At 36.9% G+C, this 23572-nt stretch overlaps 1 protein-coding gene across 9 annotated transcripts; it reads left to right on the top strand.

Annotated features, from left to right (window-relative positions):
• The first annotated feature begins 1259 nt into the window (after nt 1-1259).
• On the top strand, nt 1260-22895 carry LOC105034646 (PHD finger protein ALFIN-LIKE 8). 9 transcript variants are annotated; one of them, XM_073258293.1, is made up of 7 exons: nt 1260-1700; nt 1863-1895; nt 2195-2257; nt 2661-2889; nt 21306-21329; nt 22097-22226; nt 22330-22895. In XM_073258293.1, exons 1-7 carry the CDS (start codon nt 1601-1603, stop codon nt 22603-22605), a joined length of 855 nt encoding a protein of 284 aa, XP_073114394.1. In that variant the 5' UTR covers nt 1260-1600; the 3' UTR covers nt 22606-22895. The 9 variants fall into 9 exon arrangements, with proteins under 9 accessions (XP_073114394.1, XP_073114557.1, XP_073114413.1 ...); XM_073258312.1 differs by having other exon boundaries at nt 1265-1700; nt 22333-22895; XM_073258391.1 differs by lacking the exon at nt 2195-2257 and having other exon boundaries at nt 1269-1700.
• Nucleotides 22896-23572: the final 677 nt, after the last annotated feature.

The following is a 23572-nucleotide window of genomic DNA, read 5'->3' as shown; positions in this document are numbered from 1 at the left end:
GCAACAACCACAAAAATATAACATAAACTAACCCTTGCCTCTCTCATTATTCTGATTTGACGTGAATCCAAGGACCATAATCAGAGGGATCTTTGCGAGTCACAATATGTACATGAGATTTTTTGCTTATGTATTTATGCATGTCTAATAATTTCTCCTAGCTTGCATTGTCATATTAATTAAAAAAATAAAATATATACTATCATGATATAATATATACATTGTTAAATATATTAATTTTTTTAAAATATTTTAAAATTTAAAATTTCGTAAATGATCAAAATATTCATCTCAACTGCTATGCTTATGTTAATATGTGCGCTATAAAATTGACTTTATCTTTTTTCAGAATCATTCAAACAAAAATCATACATGATGTATTTTTGCTAAATCAAAGAATATATATAATATGATTGACACGGTAGTAGATATAGAGGGCAAATTGTTGGCAACATAAAACTAAAAGTTTCAAAATAATATTAAAAAATTTTGGAGGCATAATATATATGTACACACATACGTGTGTGTATATATAATTTTTTAATATCATCGATCTAATAAAAAAATAAATAAATAATCAAGACTATCAATAGAAATGTGGAGGCATTAGTCACACAATAAATCTCTCGTTATTTTTTTGTTGGCTTCAGTGCTAGAGATTATTATAATAATAATAAATATATATGTATATAAAATTAAAGATAAATCTTTACTTTTTAACTTCATGGTTATTGTAGATGAATAAGAATGATATAAAAAATTACAAAAAATATCTCAAAAATATTAGATAAAACACACACATCACTGAATAAAGTTACATGGCTACCCTTTTATTTTCTTATTATTTTCAATAAAATTACTTTTTATTATATAATCATCCTGTGGTAGGTCTTAATGCAACATTAACCTATCTTTATTGTTCAATTTGCCAACATAAGCAATTATCCACAAATCAAGACCGCTCCCAAGGACTATGAGCAATCACCAATTCAATCTTGAATTGCATCTAATTTGCTCCAAAAGCATGCACCAATCATGCCCAAAAAAAAAAAAAAACAAAAAAAATAAAATCATGCCACAAAATGCTTGCCACGTGCCATCCACATGCCCATCCAAATGGGATGGGAATCGTGGAGGGATTGATAGGTGTGCCACCTCCGTTTGGCGGGGACATGGAAGTCATTTCCGATAGTTCAAGGCTACGATTTTGAGGCCGGTAAGATGACCGCACATCGCCCGACGCCACCAGGACCAAGTAAAAGCCTGAAAACGAAAAAGAAGAACGAATGAGAACCCTCCCGACCAAATAAAAACCCACAAAACCCTCCATATCGCGCTACCTTCCCTCCTTCCATTTTCCCCTCTCTCTCTGTAGTTTGCTTCTTTACTTCTTCCTCTCATCGAGCTGGGATTTGAACCCTTTCGGCCGAAAACGCTCTCGGAAACCCTAATCTCTCGACAGAGATTGGGAGCCCTAATTTATTGCTCTCTCGCTCTCTGAAGTCTAATTGGTGTTCTGCGATTCCAGGGCGAAATCCCTGCTCGCTTCCGCCATTGAAGCTCGCAAGGTCCACCGGCCTGGTCTACTATCGCGTGGGAAATGGAGGGGGCTGCGGGGACGTACAATTCTCGTACGGCAGAGGAGGTCTTCCGGGATTTTAGAGGCCGGCGAGCTGGAATGATCAAAGCTCTCACCACCGGTCTCTTCCTTTCTTCTCTCTCATACACTCTCCCCTTTTCCCACTCTTGAGCTCGAATTTTTGAAGCTTTTGAGGCTTTTTTTTTTTCCATTTTTGGTTTGTTTGTGTTGTGGCTGGTTTCTGAAAAAAATGTTTTTTATGTCTTTGTTGCTGGTGTTGCAGAGGTTGACAAGTTCTACCAGCTATGTGATCCCGGTGAGTCATCCCTTTTTTTTTTTTTTTTTGGTTCGATCCGTTGGTGTTAGGGTTCCGCCATTTATGGTTTTGTTGTTCGATTAGGTCCGGTGGTGGTATTAGAACATTTTCACCTCCTTTAACAGGTCTTCTTTTGATTTCTTTGTTTTCTCAGATGATCTGACGCTGAAAGATCAAATTTTGTTGTTTCGGCCCCTTTAGATGTTACGTCATATTGTGAAAGCTATGGATAATATTTCATGTGTTTCGTCCAATCAAATGTAGCTGTTTGGGACTGAAATATTTTTTCCCTTTCTCAGTCTTTATACTTAATGCCTTTGCATTTCCGGAGATCATGGATGGAGTTTTGCGTGGTAAAGAAGGTGCTTTAAGACAATTCTTTATATTGTGTATAGGGATTGTTGGTTATGGTATATGATATTTGATTAAAAGGCCTCTCTTGTGATTGATAACCGTATAACTTCCACTGTACAAGATTTAGAAGTAGGCAGGTCATAATTTGTTCATCCAATTTTTGTGTAATGACCGTTTTAAAAAAAACATTATCTCTGCTGCTTACCGAGTAGCAATTCTTTCAGTTACTTCAATGGCTACTTAATGCATTTTTCTGTAATTACTATTTGTGCAATGCAATCGACTACATATTTCTCCACAGATTATTGAATGCTATGTGATTTATGTAACTGGAGAATCCTTTACTCTATCAGCAGTTTGAGTCTTACATGCTGAGGATATTTCATACTGAACATTTTATTGTATTGGCAGAAAAGGAGAACTTGTGTCTTTATGGACTTCCCAATGAGACCTGGGAAGTAAATTTGCCTGCCGAGGAAGTTCCTCCAGAGCTTCCTGAGCCAGCATTAGGAATTAATTTTGCCAGGGATGGGATGGATGAAAAGGATTGGCTGTCACTAGTTGCAGTTCACAGTGATGCGTGGTTGTTGGCTGTTGCATTCTATTTTGGGGCTCGCTTTGGGTTTGACAAGGAGGCCAGGTAAAATTTTCTTTGGAATCGAGACTATGACAGTACAGAAAAATTGATGGCTTAGTGATACTTGGTGCTCTTCCTTGTGCTTAAGAGCAGGACCTCTTATGTAGTTACCTTTTCTGTTATCGATGCAATTATGATCATCATTCAAATACTTTTCCACCTTGAAAAGTATATCATTATGCAACTTCTCTTTATTTCTATTTATCATCAGCAACTGATTTATATATGTAAAGACAATAATGTAAGGTGCTTTCGTTATTCATGACATTGAGAACTTATGGATTTGTGAGGCATGTGGTTATGCTGTTAGTGCTTTCTTTTGTTCATGGATTGATGGTTGAAAGAATTGCATCTCTTCACACAATTCTGATCTATGTTCTTGATTAGTGATTTTGGACTTTGGTCATCCTTTTAAAGGTTATAAGGTGTCATGCATGTTTTAATCAAAACAAAGTGCAATGCATGAAAAGTTGCATAACACAGCATTTGGCACATATATGTGGCTTGACATACTATAACCTATTAAACATTTGAAAATGGTATATATGTACTATTACATGATAATATTATGTATTTTTGTCCATCAGCAGTATCTTTTCTTAGCTGATTGAGAAGGTATAAGGTAGCACAATTGATTTCATGCAAGTATTTTTCTACTTATTTGTACTGATATCGTTGGCAATGTAAAAAGCAAGGTGACATCTCATTGCTCTTCTGCATCTGATGTAGGCCATAGCATGGCAAAAATTATAGCTGAGCCTTTCTTTTGATTTTTCCCCCCTTTCTAATGCATTTTTATATATTTGTATCTACTTACTTCATCTTGGGTATCATAAAACAATGTGATGGGATATTGAAATCAATCATCCACATTGTTGATCATGAATGTCCAAAATTTCAGATGTTTTGGAGATTAAATGGCTGATGATTGTTAAGTAAAAAAGAATTAAGTAATAAAACTCAAGTTTGTCTGGAATGGTAGTTCCTAAAAATCTAGTTCTTTTTTTTTTGATTTTCACTTCATGTGTTTTAAGATATGCAGAACTAGATGAACAGTGTTGATCCAATGACTTGGATGGCCTACCATATGTTATTGGTACGAAGGATTCAAGTCCTAGTGGGACACTTGGATGGGGTACCATCCCATGTGTTGGGACAGGACCGTCCCACTAGTGTTCCAGCGCTTCGATTGGGACGTCCTCTATCCCAAGTATTGGGACGGGACAGGACGGCAGTGCATTCCGTTCCATGAAAAAATTGGAACTGCCCTGTCCCACGGGATTTAAAACCCTGCTTGGTACAGGATACATCCAAGTTATGCATGGTAACATTGAAAGTGTCCTGATTGATGTATATAACATTAGTTACTTCTGTCAAATGGTAGGCCAAAGTGAGGTTGGACAATCATTTGAACCAATTATGTCGGCAGTCCCCACAATATACAGTAGATAACTTTAAAGATCTGATGCATTGACAATGTTATCTCACTTAGAATTCTGGACTTACTAACAAATTGATTGCAAGCTTATTTTAACAACAACTCAAGAATGTGGGTCTTATGAAAGTCCTCTTGTAGCTGGTACTTAGCTTATTAGGTTTTTTCTTTTCATTTTTACCATGGCATGTCATTTTCCAGGTGCAATTCTATGTGTTCACTTCTATTTTTCGCTTCTAGGAATTGGATGTACTGTTACATTGACCTTTCCCACATTTCTTGCGAAATTTTAAACTCTATCTTAGTCCTTATTATCGAAAGGCAGAAAACTTATGGGGCTGTACTAATGTGATTTTTAGTTATCGAAGAAAAAAAATTATGGTGATCGGTGAGAATGTAAAGAAGTTAAAAAGGACTGTTTTCCTTGAACAAGTCTGACTTAATTTCTGCATGACCCTTGTAATTCTTGCATTGCCAAATGACCTACAAATTTGTAATGTTCTGCTTGTAACTAAAGGTTATTTTTCTCTTTCATTGATTCCTTTATAAGAATATGATTGGAAGTTATGTTAAATAAATTGGATGAGCATTAACTGCTCCACATCATTGTGGATTCGTTAATTCTTATCATGACCTCTTTTGTCACAAGATCTGCTTCTTTGTGCGTGTATCCTCACATTACTCTCTGAAAACTGTATCTTCTTCTTTGGCAAAGTAGAAGCTTATCCTTGCCTAACATCAGGTCAAAAAGAGAATTATTTATTATTTTATCTGCTTGCTTTTTCAGGCCTGTTGCTTCTTCTGTCTTTCATCTTTCTCTCCCTAATCATTAAGATCAGAGAAAGTCTTTTGCTTGCCACAAATGTCAAGTGCTGCTTCATCTATATAGGACAATCAATTGGGGCATAAGCATGCTAAGTCTTTTTTTTCTTCTTTTGAACCTTGTGTTTGTAATTGCATTGTATTGAGTTTCTATTTGCATTCTCTCTCTCTCTCTCTCTCTCTCTCTCTCAAGGAGAATTCTCCTTTCAATATTTGACATAATATGACTATTAATAAGCTCATCACCAAGTGTAGATAGTTTAATATTACTGGAAACAAATGCTTAAGTGTTCTAATTAGTGATCTGACATGTTTGTTGTTTTTTTCTTTCAAACACTTTTTCTTGGTAATCTACTAGGGTATTCCATCAAGAATGAAGCCTGCCCTTGGAAATCCTAATATGTCCAAGTAATTTTGTGAAGGTTGTCTTTGAGATGAAGACCATACCTGAAATAAAAAATGGTTTTTGGATTTGAATGTTGCAAATGTATTGTGCTCTCAGGTGGGGACCATGTGCTGAACGATCCCATTTTTATGGGACCTACTCAAAGGATGAGTATAAATTAGGCTGAGGAACTACTCTCTTCTAAGTACACTAAAGAATGTAAACAGTGCAATGTTTATGAAAAGGACATATAATAGGCTTATTTGTTGAAAAGGCTTGTATGCTTATGACTGTAGAGATTGGTGGATTTATGATCATACATGTGAACCCTAATGGTTCTGTATTATCTGCTTATAAACAAACTCATCTTTTTTTGGCTTGTGGCTTCTATTCTGAACTTTACTTTCTTTTCTTCTTTTTTTATTTATTGGCTAAACTTTGAATCATACGTCATGGACTGCTTGGTTATGTGCACATGCCTGGTGATTTTTAGTTGCCTTAGCATAAAGTTATGAGTTGTGTTGGTCTTTTCAGCTAGTTATTATTGGTCTCGTTGCTTGTTCTGAGCAAGTAAGCTTTTAAGAAATGAGACACAGAAATCTGTGCCCAAGAACTTGGTAGTTGGAAGTTGTCCTCTTGACATTAGATGTATTTGTGCATGACTACTTTGTAGAATAGGAAATCATTTATTTGCCACAACCTACGGTAAGGTTGTTGATTTGGCACCAAGTCCACATATAAGCTAACCTTAGTTAGATTTTTTGGACCATATTTATCATTTTTGCCCATTATATTTCATTTGCCATCCAAAGTCATGGCTAATTAAATTCTTAAACCTTTTTTTTTTTTTTGAAATTTCATTGTTGGTTTCAGTGTTTAATTTGATATTACAGATACTTATGGCATACTTTTCTTCACTCTGTTGTAAATGTTTGTCAGGAAGAAAATTTGTTATCTTCATGATATGGTTAGTATATAATAACGTATAGAATCAGGAAGTTTACTTTAGCACTTTGCTGGGTTTGGAAACATGACAAGTTTGGCTAGCATGCAGCCTTTACAGGACATGTACAGTAAAGACATCTCCCTTTCTTCTAAGGTCGCTAACAAGATTTTCTTCTTGTGTACAGTAGATAGGTCTTCTTTTCTTTCTGTACTGTTTTATCTTTCTCCTTATCTGTTATTCATGCGGCCTCCAAACTATAGTTCTCGCATGAGAATGCTATTTTTACTAATGCTTTGTTCTTTTTATTGTCTTTAACTGATTAGATCAAATCATTATGTAATGTTGTTAAGCATGGTAAACAACCAAGTTTCGTTTTTCTCCTTCCAATATTAAACTCTCAGTTTTAGCCTATGCTTCTTTAAGTTTTTGAACTCAAATATTATGGTCCTGTCATTATTGAAATTGTTTTGTGGGTTGCTCGTTTTGCTTAAAATAATGATGGTTGGATGAATTTGATGTGGTTTATTGAAACATCTGAAACAATTTTTCAATGATTGGGACAATTTTGTTTCTTTCACTTGAAGTAACAGATTACAGAATGTTTTTATGAAGCAAATGTTTCAGGGAAATTTGTAAACCATGATTCTTTCTTTATTGGTTGCGTATCTGAGATACTTAATCTTGCATACTTAGTCTGTTAGTTACCATCCTTAGCATTTAGTATGTATCAGTGTTCAAAATTGGGAATGACTTTACTATAGGTTTTGGTCAAGTGGCATCGAGATTTTAAATTCTGGTTGATATTGATTCAAAATTGACCCTTGTTTCCTTTAGTTTTGGCTTTCTTGATTTTGTTTGACCAAAACTGACAGATTCCAGTCTGGTTTCAGGTGTTTCAGCCAATTTTACCCAAAAGTTATGCACAAATTTTTAAGCATTATTGTAAGATTTATTATGTTGTTGGGATTGTTTAGTTAGTTATTTAAGTGTATAGTCTGTATTGTCAATTTTGGGCTGTCTTCTTTCTTTCTTGAGTTAAAGAGGGAATATTTGCTCATGGACTGCAATCGATGATCAGTAATTGCTTGAATGGAAGCATGGATTCTCGCGAATTCTAGAAAATTGGAATCATTTTAGGAACTTACGTCAAGAAATCCAAAAGGAAGGTAATGTTTCGTAGATTTAAAGGACCTTTAATTGAGGTTTCTGGGAGATAAATTAAGGAGGAGGGGTCTATTTAGTAGAAAGTGTACCTCAAATACTCTATTTTCAGGATTTGAACTTGGAGTCGTAAGTCTTAACATGCATGTAGATTATATGTATCTGAGTAATGTTTTATTATTAGGTCATTATTTAAATTTTGTTTCTTGGTATGACGATGATCAATTTATCAGCTAGTACTAAACTTTGTCCCCAAATTTTTTTTTTTTCTTTTTGGGTTCCTTTATTTTTTTGTTTTGGGGGAGGGGGGGGGGGGGGGGGGCTGTTGTTGGAGGTTGTAACCAGACATCTATGGGCTCGGAGGTTAGCAGTTGCATGTTTTCTGCTTATAGTCTTTTCGAACATTGATAAAAAGTGTTTGTGCGATGTTATATTCTTATATCAAGTTGTTAAGAGCGACCATGTGTAACAAAATTGGTGTTTTGAAGGAAAACTGTTTGAGGCATACAAGTGTTGAAAAAAAAAAAAAAGAAAATCTACTGTTACCCGTGTTTTGACATGAGTATGGAGCTGTGGTGATCCAACCTCAAATGCTCCATCACATTAGCAAAGATTAAGGAGCTAGCTGTGTTTGGAAAGGAGTTGATGAATAAAGCAAGAGGTTCAGGGAGCAATGCTTGACATGGATGGTGATGGTGCAAGAAAGTTAATGGACATGTGTGGGTTCTGTTTACAAAAGTTGATTTGAAATGGGATCGTCTGCAGCACCCAGCTAGGTAAACTTCAGCTACTATTCATCTAACCATTAACAACACAGACGGAAGCAAAGAAAAGTTGATATTAATGTTATACATGGGACTTAAGAAGTTATTGTTCCTGACTGGACTAATGCATCATCTTTTCTTTCGGCTACAATGGCCCAATTGATGATAGAAACCTTTTAAACAAATATCTCTGGTCCTAGGAATCTATCTGATAAATATTAAATGGATCTTTAAGTGAGATCCAAATTAGTTCAAGGCATGTAAAGTCAGTGGGGTATCAATAATGAACATTATGAAGGAATGATCGCACATCCGATCGATCAGATCAGGGTGCAGCGGAATTCAAAAATATTTCGATCCGACTTGCGATTCGATCAAGATCAGATCTCGATCGTAGTTAGATCGATCATGCATCTAGATTAAAGAAATCAGAAATTTAAAACAATTTTAAATGAGATTAATGATGATCACATCATCATCTTGCATGGGTAAATGAACTCCGCAATCCGATGATCGTAGATTTGAGGTTCGCTGTTGAGCCGCGAACGTGCTCGATCTCTACAGGTATTCACTCGAGCTCGGACTAGGATGCTCTCTCCATCTTCGATCCATCTACTCCTAGATGGATCTACAAGCTTCTGGATCAGCCTTCAATCAGATCTCCGACAGGGTTCCGATCAAAGCCTGATTGTAGCTTTCTTGTTCCTTCGCATATATCGGATGGAACTCGACACCTCGATACCATCAGATGGGCTGCCCAACACCCTTGGACATGGGAGAGGATGAGAGATCAGAGAGAAGAGGGAGAACATGCGTGGATATGATTGGAGGGCTCTGGGATTTTTCTTCTAATGAGAAAAATTGTCAAACCGTTTGATTGGGGCTCTTTTATAGACATTTGATTGGATCAAATGCCTTAAAGCAAAAGGACTCTGGTAGGCTGCCCGCCCATCCTGATTTTTCACCTTATTTTGTCGCACAAAACCAAAGAGAAATTCAGATTGGTGTACACCACGGATAGGGTAGTTGTCGCCCAACTCAGTCCTTTCAGATTCGAATTCAAATACTTCAAATTCGAATCCAAATTCAAATTCAAATTTGAATTTAGATGTAACCTCCTCATTCTTATCCTTATCTGCAAGAGAATGGGGTTTATCCCCCTTTCTCCCTCCCTTATCTCCAAGTAGGCGGCACACACATGGATCTTATCCATGTGGGTGTGCGCCTCTCATCTAGCCGAAGAAAACACCCATCATTTAATTCTTACATGGGTGGCTTTCTTTAGGAACTCCAACTCTTGGTGTCCTAAATGAGCTCGCTTCAATTTGGTTGAGCTCTATCTAATAGAGAACCCAAATCAAGTATGAAAAAATGGGTTTAACCATGTGTTAGGATGGTTTTCTTAAATCCAAAGCTTAGACTTTAATTAATCCTAACCCAATCAGACTACACTTAGTCCAATTCTAGACCAAAATCTTATTTGTGTGACCCCATAGGTCCAATTCTGTTTGGTAGTGAGATATATTGTGATCTCTATCAACATCATCGAAACTCTTTTCGAAGGATCAGAACTCTTTCTAATTCAGCCAATTAAGAATTATTGCTTATCAAAATGATTCTTAATTAGTCTTATGATCCATCAGTGACACCTAACAGTATGTAGTGGCAATCCATCAGAATTGAATAATGAACTTTTAGGTGCAGTTCGATTCTTCCGTTGTGAGTCCCGACAAGACGCAGGTCAAGGATATAACTCATCAAATCCGTTCGTCCGTCATATGTCAGATTCAATCGACTCGAGTCCATGTGAAATCTTATGAAAATTTCTTTCCATCATTCACCTACCATGATCATGGATTTTAGGACTCCGTTTCATAAACTATATAGGATCTCTTCCTATCTATCAGGGTCGGCAGATCCTATTTTGATGCACATCCTATTCCTACAATGGATCTACTATAGCCAACATACACCTCAAGGCTCCGAATGGTTAGGAGATCGAGTTATGGTGCAGTCAAACTACAGCAATCCTACTGTGAACAACCGAGGCACCGCAAGTCAAAGAACTATTTACACTGTAACTTTGAGCAAGTCACCGACGAGTGGGCAGTCATCTTAGTGACTTTTCGTGTTAGTCATGTTTAGTATCCTTGATCTCTATCAAGCACCTACACTTTCGCTTCAGTGTCTCCACACTGTCGATTCGAGACTTGTCCATCCACGAAGGAAAGCGATCTGTGTATCGATCTGTCCAGATCAATTATTGTCCTCATGATGATCTATCGAATGGGAGTATTTAGGAATTAATCACTAATGACACGTACCTCAAATTTTCAACTCTTGAAAATACGTGTCATCATCCGTTAATTTTTCGAACGATTTATGGATAATTTAAACACAATATGAATGAAAAAATAATCCAGATTTTATTTATTTCAAAATTACAATTACAAAATTATGTCTCTAGAGTGTGTACGTATGTCAGTCAATCTGACTTTTAGGACATACATCTAATAAACTCTCACTTGGTCTAAAGTCTATTGACCATGAACTTAAGCCTCATCTTCTCAAGGTGAGCTTCAGTCTTCTGTTGGCTCAGCGGCTTGGTCAGCGGATCAGTCATATTCTCTGTGGAGTTGACTCTGCATCTTGACGAATTTTTTCTCGAGATATTTGTGAATCAGATGAAATTGTTGCTCGATGGGCTTGGACTTCTGGTGAGACCTCAGTTTCTTAGTGAGTGTTATGGCATCATTGTTGTTGTAGCAGAGTGGAATGGCATCTGGTGGCATCACATCCAGCTCTGCAATAAATTTTTTGAACCAGAATTTTTTCTTAGCAGCCTCCAACGCGGCGATGTATTCTGCCTTCATGGTGGAATCTGCAATAATCAATTGCTTGAAACTCTTCCAGCTAACTGCACCATCGTTACACAGAAATACAAAACATGATGTAGACTTTCTATCATTAATATCAAACATAAAGTCTGAGTTTGTGTATCTCTGTACCCGCAAATCTTTAAAAATTAAGAAGAGATCTTTAGTCATTCTTAAGTATTTAAGGATATTCTTCACAGCAATCCAATGCTCCTCATCTGGATTCGACTGATATCTGCTTGTGATACTTACAGCAAGAGCAATATCAGGTCGAGTACATAGCATAGCGTGCATGAGGCTTCTTATAGCAGAAGTATAAGGGATCTTGCTTATAAGCTAAATCTTCTTAGGTGTGTTGGGGCACATCTTCTTGGAGAGATGAACTCCATGACTGAAGGATAATATACCTCTCTTGAAATTCTCCATGCTGAACCGCTTCAGCACTTTCTCTATGTACAGTTGCTGTGAAAGATCAAGCATTTTTTTAGATCTATCTCTATAAATCTTTATGTCTAGAATATAGGATATTTCTCCAAGGTCTTTCATGGAGAACTCTTTGGACAATCAAAGTTTCATAGAAGTCATCATGAGGATGTCATTCTGAATTAGGAGGATGTCATCCACGTACAATGTGAGGAATGTGACAGCCCTCCCACTGATCTTGTTGAACATGCACGATTTCTCCTCGTTCTTGATGAAATCAAACTTTTTGATCGCATCATTGAATCGAGTATTCCAACTCCGAAATACTTGCTTTAGTCCGTAAATGGATCTTTTTAGCTTGCAGATCTTGTGATCTCCATCACTGGATGTAAAATTCAAAAGCTGCTCCATATATATATCTTCCTCAAGATATCCATTCAGAAAGGTAGTTTTCACATTCATTTGCCAAATCTCATAATCATGAGTTACTGTAATAGCAAGCAGTGTATTAATGAACTTCAGCATGGCTATTGACAAAAAGATATCTTGATAGTCAACACCTTCGCGTTGACTATTATCTTTAGTCACAAGCTTAGTTTTAAAGGTTTCCACCTTTCCATCCGATCCAATTTCTCTTAAAGATCTATTTACACCCAATAGGAACTATTCCTTCTGGTGGATCTACTAAGGTCCAGATCTGGTTGCTATGTGTTGAGTCAATCTCTGACTTCATCTCTTCCAACCATTTTTTGGAGTCAATGTCTGACATCGTCTCGTCATAGATTTAGGATCATCAGCATGGTTCATATCACCTATGAGGAACATTTTCTCTACATCCTTTTCCAGTATATCCATGTATCTTTCAGGAGGACGTGTGATCCTACTGGATCTACGAGATGGAATGGGTTCCTTAGGTTTTATGACTCGCCGTTCTTCAGAGACATTCTTTTCGAGCTAAATTTTCCTCCCACTATCTCCATCTTGATAAAATCTTTTTTTAAGAATTTGGCATGCTGGTTCACAATCACATTATGATCCTTCGGGAGGTAAAAATAGTATCCTAAAGATTTTTTCAGGTATCCTACAAAACGAGCTCTCATAGACCTAGTCTCTAATTTATCCGTCGTTGTCGTTTGACATTGGTCGGATATTTTCAAATTTTGAGATAACCAAAATTCGGCTTCTTACCATGCGACATTTCATATGGTGTGGTAGGAATGGATTTAGAGAGAATCTTATTAATTAAATAATTGATTGTCATTAGAGTGTGTCCCCAAAGAAATAAAGGGAAGTCGGTGAAGCTCATCATGGATCGAACTATATTTAATAGGGTCTGATTTCTCTGTTTTGAAATCCCGTTGAGCTGAGGCGTTCCAGGTGGAGTCCATTGAGAGACTATCATTTTTTTTGAGATAACTGAGAAATTTTTCACTTAGGTATTTCCCTCGATCTGATCGAAGTACCTTAAGTGATTTCTCAGTTTGCTTCTCTACCTTAAATCTGAATTTCTTGAACCTTTCAAAGGCTTCAGATTTGTGTCTCATAAGAAACACATATCCGTACCGTGAAAAATCATCGGTAAAGGTGAAGTAGAGAACCTCCTCTGGCCGGCACATCAAATAGGCCGCATGTATCACTATGTACCAGACCTAGTACTTCAGTGGTCTTTTTTTCGTGTCCTACAAAGGGTAGTCTGGTCATCTTTCTCTGAAGGCAGGACTCAGACCGAAATCGACTCATCCGAGAACGAGTCTAAAAGATCATTTTTCACCGATCTGTCAATTTTTCTTCTCCGATATGAGTTAGCCTAAGGTGCCACATGTACTTTAGGTTAACTTCATCTCTGAATATTTTAGATCCAACGTCACTCACTGTTTGCTCGGATAAATTAATTGATTCATCTGCAGCAACATGCAAATGATAGAAACTGTTGATTAAGTGACCATGTGCAATCATTTTATTTTCAAAATAAATAGTACAATGGTCCTTATTGAAACTAATTTCATAATCATTCTGTGCTAAGTATGAAATAAAAATCAAATTTTTGCTTGTATTAGGTACACAGTAACAATCTCTCAGTTCTAGATAGAAATCAGACGGTAATCGAAGAAGATAGGTCCCTACGACAACAACAGTAATCTTTGCTCTGTTGCTTACTCATAGGGTCATCTCTCCTTGTTTCAACCTTCTACATTTCTTAAGACCTTGCATTGAAGTGCACAAGTGTATACTGGTAGTAGAAGAAATCGCTAGGTTAGTCTCAATCACGAGCAAGTCCGACATACCTTCTAAAGGTGTCTTTTGAACACTTCATGGTCCCAATAAACATTTTTGGTTTAAGACATAATCTAGCTTCTTGGAACTCAAAATGCTTTTCAAGTCCCTTAGCCAATCCTTATAGTTGGAACTTGACAATTGGTTGATTTTTAAGATGCAGGCTAGACTATTAGAAGGAGACAAAATTCTACAGAGAGGAAATTTTTAGTTAGACTTTTGTAATTAATTTTAGTTTATTCTAGAGAATTTATTTTAGAAACAAACTTAGTTCTCATTATTTCTGCGGAGCTCCCACTATTTCTTTGGATTCTAACACTCCTCGGGTTAGGAAGCGGAAACTCCTTCGCAAGTTAGGGTTCCTAGTGGGTACTGCGGTCCCACCAATTGGCACACCACCTCACCTGACAGGTCTTGGTGAATATGTCAACCAATGGGTGGTCAACTCTTGCCAATGCTTCTCAAGTAAATTGCAGCAGCAGATTTGGTCTCTAAGTTCTGAGATCTCATCTGATAGATTTTGATTTCATTTTTTGGTTAAGTCAGACCCACCATTGAGCGCGAGTGAAACCGTCATTGGATCTTCATCTGACAGATCTTAGGTCCAACCCTATCTTCATCCTACTACAAATAAAGTAGTTGCTTCTCCTCTGATGCAACTGAATCACTGTATCCAGTCCAGAACAGTCAACATGGAAGAGGGCACGGCACTCTATAATGGTGGAAGACCCCTCGACTTAATATTATTGAGGAGATTTTGATTTAGGTCTCATCCTTAATTAATCATAACAGTTATGATTAATCTAGTGGCATGGACTAGCTCGAATCATCAAGCAACCTAATTCAAAACTTAATCGATCAAGTTGGTCAGATAAGTGTGATCATTGGGAGGGATATAGATGCTTGTCTTAGACACAATTTATGCATGGCCAGGTAAGCATGATCTCAATTAAAAATCACAATCGAGACTTGCCTTAGACATCAATTGATCAATTAGAATCGAATAGGTCAGCCTAGACTCGGGCTTGAACCATTGAGCCAAATTAGGTCTTTGAGTTGATCGATGATATATGGCTATTAATCGATCTAACCAATCTACAACTATTGGATTAGTCATGAGCACGCTTGACTTAATCCTAATCAATTTTTGATTCGGTTTGATCAATCGCTCAAAACTAGATCTTATTGAGCTATACATACCCAAAACCCCATGTTTTATGCAGACTTCAGATCTTAAATTCTCAATTTTAGATCTCTTAGATTCATGTCTTAATTCTTAATTAAGTGCATTATGAACATGGATATAGTTTAGATGTCGAAATAATTTTAGTTCTAAACTACATTACATTGTATCTCATACCAAATTTTTGTCCTCAGAATTGAGTTGACTCACTCTGGATTTGAGTCGACTCATCACAGTAAATCGACTCAACTCTGAGACTTAGTCGACTCACCTGTGACGAACAGAAATCCTGTAAGCCTCTGTCTGCACAACTGAGTCGACTCATTTGCCAATTGAGCCGACTCATCAGAGTATCGAGTCGACTCAAACAAAAATTGAGTTGACTCGACAGGCGTGTCAGCCACAAGTTTCAATGTTTCGGATTATATGTGCATCATTAAAAGTTCTAGTTTAGATGTGGAAATAATTTTCAATTCTAAACAACTTAAATGCAACATATACAAACAGATCCTAGGGTTTTTGGATCTAGGGTTTTGTAGAAAATTAAGTTTCTTCATTTCGCAGTTCTTCCTTTCAATTCATGCGGCATCCCTTCCATCATAGTCCTCTATGGCAGGACGGCTTTTACCATGGACTTTGAGGAGTACTAAGCTACTTAGAAATGACACTACATCTACACATATCATATATGCATAAAGGATAAAGATATCATACATCTCATGTATAAATAGGATCATTATTACATGTTTTAAATTAGATTTAATCTAATTATTAAATTTGATTTTAGATTTAATCATACATCTTATGCAACATAGATTTAACATACATCTCATGTATCAAATAAAAATCAGATTATAAACATGTAATTCAGATCTAATTACATCTCATGCAAAATAGATCTAGACATGATCCTTTGCAAAATACACCTCATGCAACATAACACTTATGTTAAGATTTATGCACTTAATTAGGTTTCTGATTTTTAATTCTCTAATCTTAAGTTTCAGATTTAATCATAACCTTTAGATTCAGCATAAAAATCAGTCCTAATAAGAGCAAAAAATTCAGATCTAATTTAAACACGCTGATCATTTTGAAAAGCTGAAATCTAGATCTAATGCAATTTCAGATTCATGTACTAAATTAGATCTAATCGTTTTTAATTCAAATCTAAACACAACTCAGATCTAATTTGATTTAGATCTGATCTTAATTTAAGATGCATGATCTGTACAACCTGGCTCTGATATCAGTTGAAGGAATGATCGCACGTCCGATCGATTTGATTAGGGTACAGTGGAATTCAAAAATTTTTCGATCCGACATGCGATCCGATCAAGATCAGATCTCGATCGTAGCAAGATCGATCATGCATCTAGATTAAGAAAATCAGAAATTTAAAACAATTTTAAATGAGATTAATGATGATCATATCATCACCTTGTGCGGGTAGATGAACTCCGCAAACCGATGATCGTGGATTTGAGGTTCGCTGTTAAGCCGTGCACGTGTCCGGCCTCTACAGGTATCCGTTTGGATTCGGATTAGGATACTCTCTCCGTTTTCGATCCGTCTACTCTTAGATGGATCTGCAAGCTCCTAGATTAGCCTTCAATCAGATCTTCGATAGGGTTCTGATCAAGGCCTGATCGCTGTCTTCTTGTTCCTTCGCGTATATCGATGGAACTCGACACCTCGATACCACCAGATGGGCCGCCCAACACCTTTGGACGTGGGAGAGGATGAGAGATCAAAGAGAAGAGGGAGAGGAGGCGTGGATATGAGAGAAGGGCTTTGGGATTTTTCTTCTAATGAGAAAAGTTGTCAAACCATTTGATTGGGGCCCTTTTATAGACATTTGATCGGATCAAATGCCTTAAAGCAGGACTTTGCTAGGCTGCCGCCTACCCTGATTTTTCACCTCATTTTATTGCACAAAACCAAGGAAAAATTCAGATTGGCGTACACCAAGGATAGGCTAGTTGTCGCTCAACTCAATCCTCCCAGATTCGAATTCAAATATTTCAAATTCGAATCCATATTCAAATTCAAATTTGAATTCAGATGTAACCTCCTCATTCTTGTCCTTATCTGCAAGAGGATGGGTTTTATCCCTCTTTCTCCCTCCCTTATCTCCAAGTAAGCGGCACACACATGGATCTTATCCATGCCGGCGTGTGCCTCTTATCTAGTCGAAGAAAACATGTGTTGGCACCCCCTCCCATCATTTAATTCTTACATGGGTGGCTTGCTTTAAGGACTCCAACTCTTGGTGTCTAAATGAGCTTGCTTCAATTTGGTTGAGTCTTATCCGATAGGGAACCCAAATTAAGTAGGAAAAAATGGGTTTAACCATATGCTAGCAGGGTTTTCTTAAACCCAAAGCTAGGACTTTAATTAATTCTAACTCAATCAGACTACACTTAGCCCAATTGTGCAATCTTAGATCAAAATTCTTGTTTGTGTGACCCCATAGGTCTAATTCCATCCGATAGTAAGATATATTGTGATCTCTATCAACAATATCATGGAAACTCTTTTCGAAGGATTGGAACTCTTTCCAATTCAATCAATTAAGAATCATTGATTATCAAAACGATTCTTAATTAGTCTCACAATCCACCAGTGACACCTAGCAGTATGTAGTGGCAATCCATTAGAACTGAATAATGAACCTCTAGGTGCAGTTCGATTCTTCTATCGTGAGTCCCGATAAGATGCTGGTTAAGGATAACTCGTCAAACTTGTTCGTTCGTCATATGTCAGATTCAATTGACTCGAGTCCATGTGAAATCTTATGAAATTTTTTTTCATCATTCATCTACCATGACCATGGATTTTAGGACTCAGTTTTATGAACTACATTGGATCTCTCTCTATCTATCGGGGTCGACAAATTTCATTTTGATGCTCATCCTATTCCTACAATGGATCTACTGTAGCCAACATACATCTCAAGGCTCCAAATGGCTAGAAGATCAAGTTATTATGCAGTCAAACTATAGCAACCTTGCTGTAAGCAGCTGAGGCATCGCAGGTTAAAGAACTATCTACACCACTGCAACTTTGAGCAAGTCACCGACGAGTGGGCAGCCATTCTAGTGACTTCTCGTGTTGGTCACGCTCAGTACTCTTAATCTCTATTAAGCACCTGGACTTTCGCTCAAGTATCCCCACACTTGACTCGAGACTCATCTATTCACGAAGGGAAGTGATCCATGCATCGATCTGTCCGGATCAATCATCGTCCCCATGACGTTCTATCGAACGAGAGCATTTAGAAATTAACCACTAATGACACGTGCCTCAAATTCTCAATTTTTGAGAATACGTGTTATCATCCGTTAATTCCTCGGACGATTCATGGACACAATTTAAACACAACATGAATGAAAAAATAATCCAGATTTTATTTATTTCAAATTTATAATTATAAAATTATGTCGCTAGAGTGTGTGCATGTTTCAACCAATCTGGCTTTTAGGACATACATCTAACAGTAGAGTCATTGGGCATCAATAATGAACATTATGTAGACCTTTATAGTGGTAAAGTAAATAGCCATGTAACAAAACAGCCCATTTAAAATATGTTATCCAAAAGAAATCTTGTTTAGATTTCTTTTTTCTTGGGCGGTACGACACCCCAACGCCCCCACTTCCCTCTTTTCCTTTGTATAGAAAACTTGTGTATCATAAATTCTATGCAACCCGCACAGTCATCAACCCTCTTCCCCTGATGCTACTAGTGATGAGATGCATGTCTGATACACCATTTCATTTGATCATGGAGGGGAGCTTAATTTGTAATTAGTAAATTCATGTCATTTTAGTCAATGTATATCTCTTTGTATCTTGATATTACAGCTGTTATGACTTATATTTATGATACCACTTCAACTTTTTTTCAATTGTGCCTGGTCTCTCATCTCCTTGCAACTCTGTGCTTTTGAGCGTGCAAATGGTGATCAAGAAGTTATTTCCATATTTGTTGATGGAAGCCTTGTAGATGAGGTGGAAGTATACATGATTATCATAGCATAAATTATAATTTATATAATTGCTTGTAACAAGGTTGGAAAAGAAAAAAAGTAAGAGAGCTGAGTATGGGACTGTTTAGAATACCAAATGTGGTATATAAAGGTATCTGAGGATGTGGATTTATTCGATTGACAATCTTATACAGGTTAATGAAGATACGACAAATCCCATATAATGGAAGATGAGTGATCATGGTGATGTCAAAATAAATAGAGATGAATTGCATTAATTTCTGTGGACGTAGATTTAAGATACACATTGGGAAGGAACTAGTAAGAATGATAACACCATGTTGAGTAGAATGATTTGATCTAATTTGACTTTGCACTAAGAAGGTAAATTGGGGGGTTGCTATATTTATTCTTGGTCATTGATAGAAAGAGTTATGAAAAGGATGAATGTACTCCTTGTTGTTACTTGATTTTTTCAGAAAAGAGAGAATGGTAGAATAAGCTGGTTTGTTGGTGCTAAAGAAAGAAACCAATCTAGATTTATGTTGATATCTTTAAGGGCATAGGAAGGAATGCCTTCCAAGAACTAGAATTTGGTGTGATGAGGTGAGGGAGTTTTTTAAGCATGGTGAATCCATAGTTGATCAACTGGTTGCGGTTAATTGAAGAGATGTGCCAATTTGTATATTATCTGCAAATGTGTTGAGACAATTAAAAATTTAATAGGGGTGAGTGTGAAATTTAAAATGGTGGAGGAAAACTCTGGAGAATGATGGTCAATTTAATCATGTGAACCAGAATTTAACATGTGGAATGTAATTTAGCGGCAATAAAGTCAAAGGAAGGCTGATGTTATGGCCCAAAAATACATGAATATTATATTTTGCTATCTACATTTGTTATATGAAACAATGGAGATTTAGAAGAAAATATCTTTCACATATTTAGGTGGATGAAAGGGTGGCGGTTGATAGTTCTGGGGTGTTCTGTACTTACTTTATACCTTTGAGATTGAGGGGAACTTTCTTTTAGATAGTGGCGAAGCCTTAAAGTAATGCAAGTAAGGAAAAAGAGCTGGTAGTGTCATGTGTGTTAAAGATCTGATGGGTAAGGAACTGGGATTGGAATTTGGTAAAAGGATGTGGAAATATGATGGGAGGACCTACAAAAATCTTGATGACATTTGCGAGAAAAGTTCTTTAAAGCAATTGTTGTTGACAAAGGTGGTTTCCTTTAGTGGGATTGGTTTTAGAAAAAAGACACGCAATTATGATGATGTGTTTTGTTATGGTTATGATTACTGTACTTGGTTGCCATGCATGTCACTGTTTTCTGTTCAATTACAATGAAAAGACACCTTAACCTTTCACTGATGCCAGTATAGGATTTGAAATTATGTAAGGATTTAGCAGCAAACACTTGTAGAGTAATTCTTGTTTGAGAAAAAGGGAGGAAAGATCCAGCTGATCAAATTACCTAGGTCCAAATACTTGAGGAGCACTAACTAGTTTTGAACTTGGAGCATCGTCCATAGAGAATTAGGGAATAGGGGTGCAGTTACGTAGTTATCAAAACACAGTTGATTAGGTGGAAATATACTTGAAACAAACTTCTCTGTATACAAACATATTTGACTGTTAGAAAACTATTAAAATCTGAAAGCACATGATACACGTGGATAAGTAGCTTTTGCAGAAAGCACTAGAGGCAAAATTTGCACCCAGAGACTAATTATTTGAAGCATTTTGAATGTCTCGATGCCGATAAAGAGTTAAACATAATGTGGACCTAGCTGCATAAAGATGCTCAATGATTTCCCAGGATTATTCCTTTCTTGTCTTAAATAATCATATGCATGAACCAATATCAATGTTTTCTCGAGTAAGATAGTGTTGTTGGGCTTCTGGAGAGGCTGTTGTAGTTCGTAGGTGACTTGGTTAGGTCATGAAGATTCACTATTATAAATTGCAAATATGACTTGATAGTACTGCGAAGAAAGAGAACACATTGCACGGTTAATATTTGTGATGGTGTCAAATTTTATATTTCTTACTATAATAATACAAATTGTTCTATACCTGGGGCAAAATCTATACTAATTTGATCTCCTTGTGTGCCTACAAAATGGTTCTTGGAACGGCTGGTGTGCAATGACCTAGTTTGAAAGTGACTTGCAGACAAAGGTATTACTTAGACTTATTTTATGGATATACACTGAAGAGGATCATAGTTCCGTACAAATGAGTCAAGTTCAATAATTAGATATTCAGGCATCATTAATTCTTGTGTCTTTAATTCTCATGTTATTTGGGTAGCTTAATTTATCTCCTTGTTTACTTCATATCATGATGGTTTAATTCTCGATCATGGATCAGAGACTAAGTTCATTTTCTATATGCAAGCTTTTTTTGATTTTGTATTTTTCCTTTATAATGATGTCTGACCTGCTTGTACAGGTAATAGATTCTTTGCATAGCCTTTTCCCCATTTCTTTTTTTTGCTGCTTTCTGTTTTTCCTTTTTTTTGTTTTTTTGTTTTTGTTGTTTTGGGGTGGGTGGTGGTCGTCTAGACTGCTTATTTTAGACAACGCCTATTTATGGATGAAACTGCTAATATATAGCTGAATGTTGATCAAACTTGAAAGCTGCTTGCACCTTATGATCTATGTTCTTGTGGTGAACTGCAGCTTTCAAACCTGAAGATTTTTACCTTTGCACAAATATTTGCCCTATGTTGTGGTTGTATTTACAGTTATTACTTTGTATTTACTTTCCCTGTTTAATTGGTAGACTGCTGAAGATATCTTCTGTCATTACTCATGTATATGATATTCCAGTTTGCAGCTTTCTCTGAGGAACCACATCTCTTTATTGAAATTTGGTCTTTTCTGACTTACTAGATGAAAATTGTTAATGCCTGGCATGGTTTATCTTATCACATAACTTTACAGGAGGCGGCTTTTCAACATGATCAATAATCTCCCCACCATATATGAGGTTGTGACTGGAACTGCTAAGAAGCAATCGAAAGACAAAACCCCTAACAGCAGTAGCAAGAGCAACAAATCAAGCTCAAAGATGGTATATATGAGTTCCTTATATTGAATGTCTTGTTTTCTTCTTTCTCGTCTGACACCTTGAGTCTAATTTTTGCTGCCCCTACCGCCTCATCTTCGCTTCCCAGCAGTCACGGCAGGCAGAGTCAAAGACCTTAAAGATACCTCCCCCGAAAGAAGACGACGAGAGTGGAGAAGAGGATGAGGAAGAGGATGATGAGGAGCATGGGAACACGTTGTGCGGTGCATGTGGGGACAATTATGCAAATGATGAATTCTGGATATGCTGTGATGTGTGCGAGCGATGGTTCCATGGTAAGTGCGTCAGGATCACACCTGCTAGGGCTGAGCACATCAAGCAGTACAAATGCCCAGGATGCAGCAACAAAAGGGCTAGAGCATGAAAGCATAGACAAGTATCATTGCAGATGCATTAGAATAGGAAAACCATTTCGGGATGCAACAATCATTGGACCTGCATGCCCAAGTCAGGCTTTTCTAGGTTTCAGGCGTAATTTAATTAATTTCTCGTTCGGTATGTTACTGTTAGTTACTGTCGTCTCTTTGGGTAAGAATTCGGGTGTCATGAGTGATATCTAATGTTCTAAACTACATTGTTGGAAGAAACAGAGTTAGGTGTGAGTTGTGGAGTGAACCTTTGCAATTGAAGTCTTTTTTGTTTTCTTTTCGCGCATTTGATTGCACTTGATGTATTAATTAATCTCTTTTTCTTCTGCTTATTTCTGCTGGATAAATCGTTCTCAGCCATAATTTGGCGCATTACTTCCCGGTCTCAGGCGCACCTGCATCGAGCTATTTGATTTCAGTTCTCTACTCTGCAGCTGATCCGAGTACCAACGCCATTGTGGTTAATGTTTTGCCAAATACCTGCGTATTTGATCTGTTGTGAAGAAGCAGCGGTTTGCGGTTCAATTTTTGTTTTCCCCGTATTTTGAGGAAAGCAATTCAACAATCCTGGTGATTTTGGTTGTGCAAAGAATTATGCTGTCTTGTCAAATCCGAAGGTTGGAAATATGTGCATAATTTCTTCTGGACAACGGTTCTCTCTCTCTCTCTCTCTCTCTGTGTGTATATATGTATAGATTGGGTCCTAGCAACCGGCATCTTTTTATTAGGTCTGGGCAAAGTTTTTTTTTTTTTTTTTTCTTTTGGTAAAGAGGTCTGGGCAAAGTTTGGACAGCCTTTCTGGTCTCTAGACGATGGTTGTCGCATCTGGACAAGAGTTTTTGCACACTTGATGTTTTTGCCTCTCACAGAAGTATCATTATGTTCTATTTACAGGGTGGAAGTTTGTAATACGCGATATTCATTTTCAGGAGCTTCGTGAAACCTTGGATGGATGGGATTGCC

Source organism: Elaeis guineensis, chromosome 1 (assembly GCF_000442705.2).
Source record: "Elaeis guineensis isolate ETL-2024a chromosome 1, EG11, whole genome shotgun sequence".
Classification (NCBI taxonomy): Eukaryota; Viridiplantae; Streptophyta; class Magnoliopsida; order Arecales; family Arecaceae; genus Elaeis; species Elaeis guineensis.
This window is presented reverse-complemented; position numbering and strand designations above follow the sequence as displayed.

Bases quoted from the DNA above. Each gene is read 5' to 3' on its own strand.
- LOC105034646 (XM_073258293.1), top strand. From the start codon at position 1,601: ATGGAGGGGGCTGCGGGGACGTACAATTCTCGTACGGCAGAGGAGGTC. The intron at 1,896-2,194 runs GTGAGTCATCCC...TCCCTTTCTCAG, and splicing joins CTACCAGCTATGTGATCCCG to TCTTTATACTTAATGCCTTT. The intron at 21,330-22,096 runs GTATTACTTAGA...ATAACTTTACAG, and splicing joins AAAGTGACTTGCAGACAAAG to GAGGCGGCTTTTCAACATGA.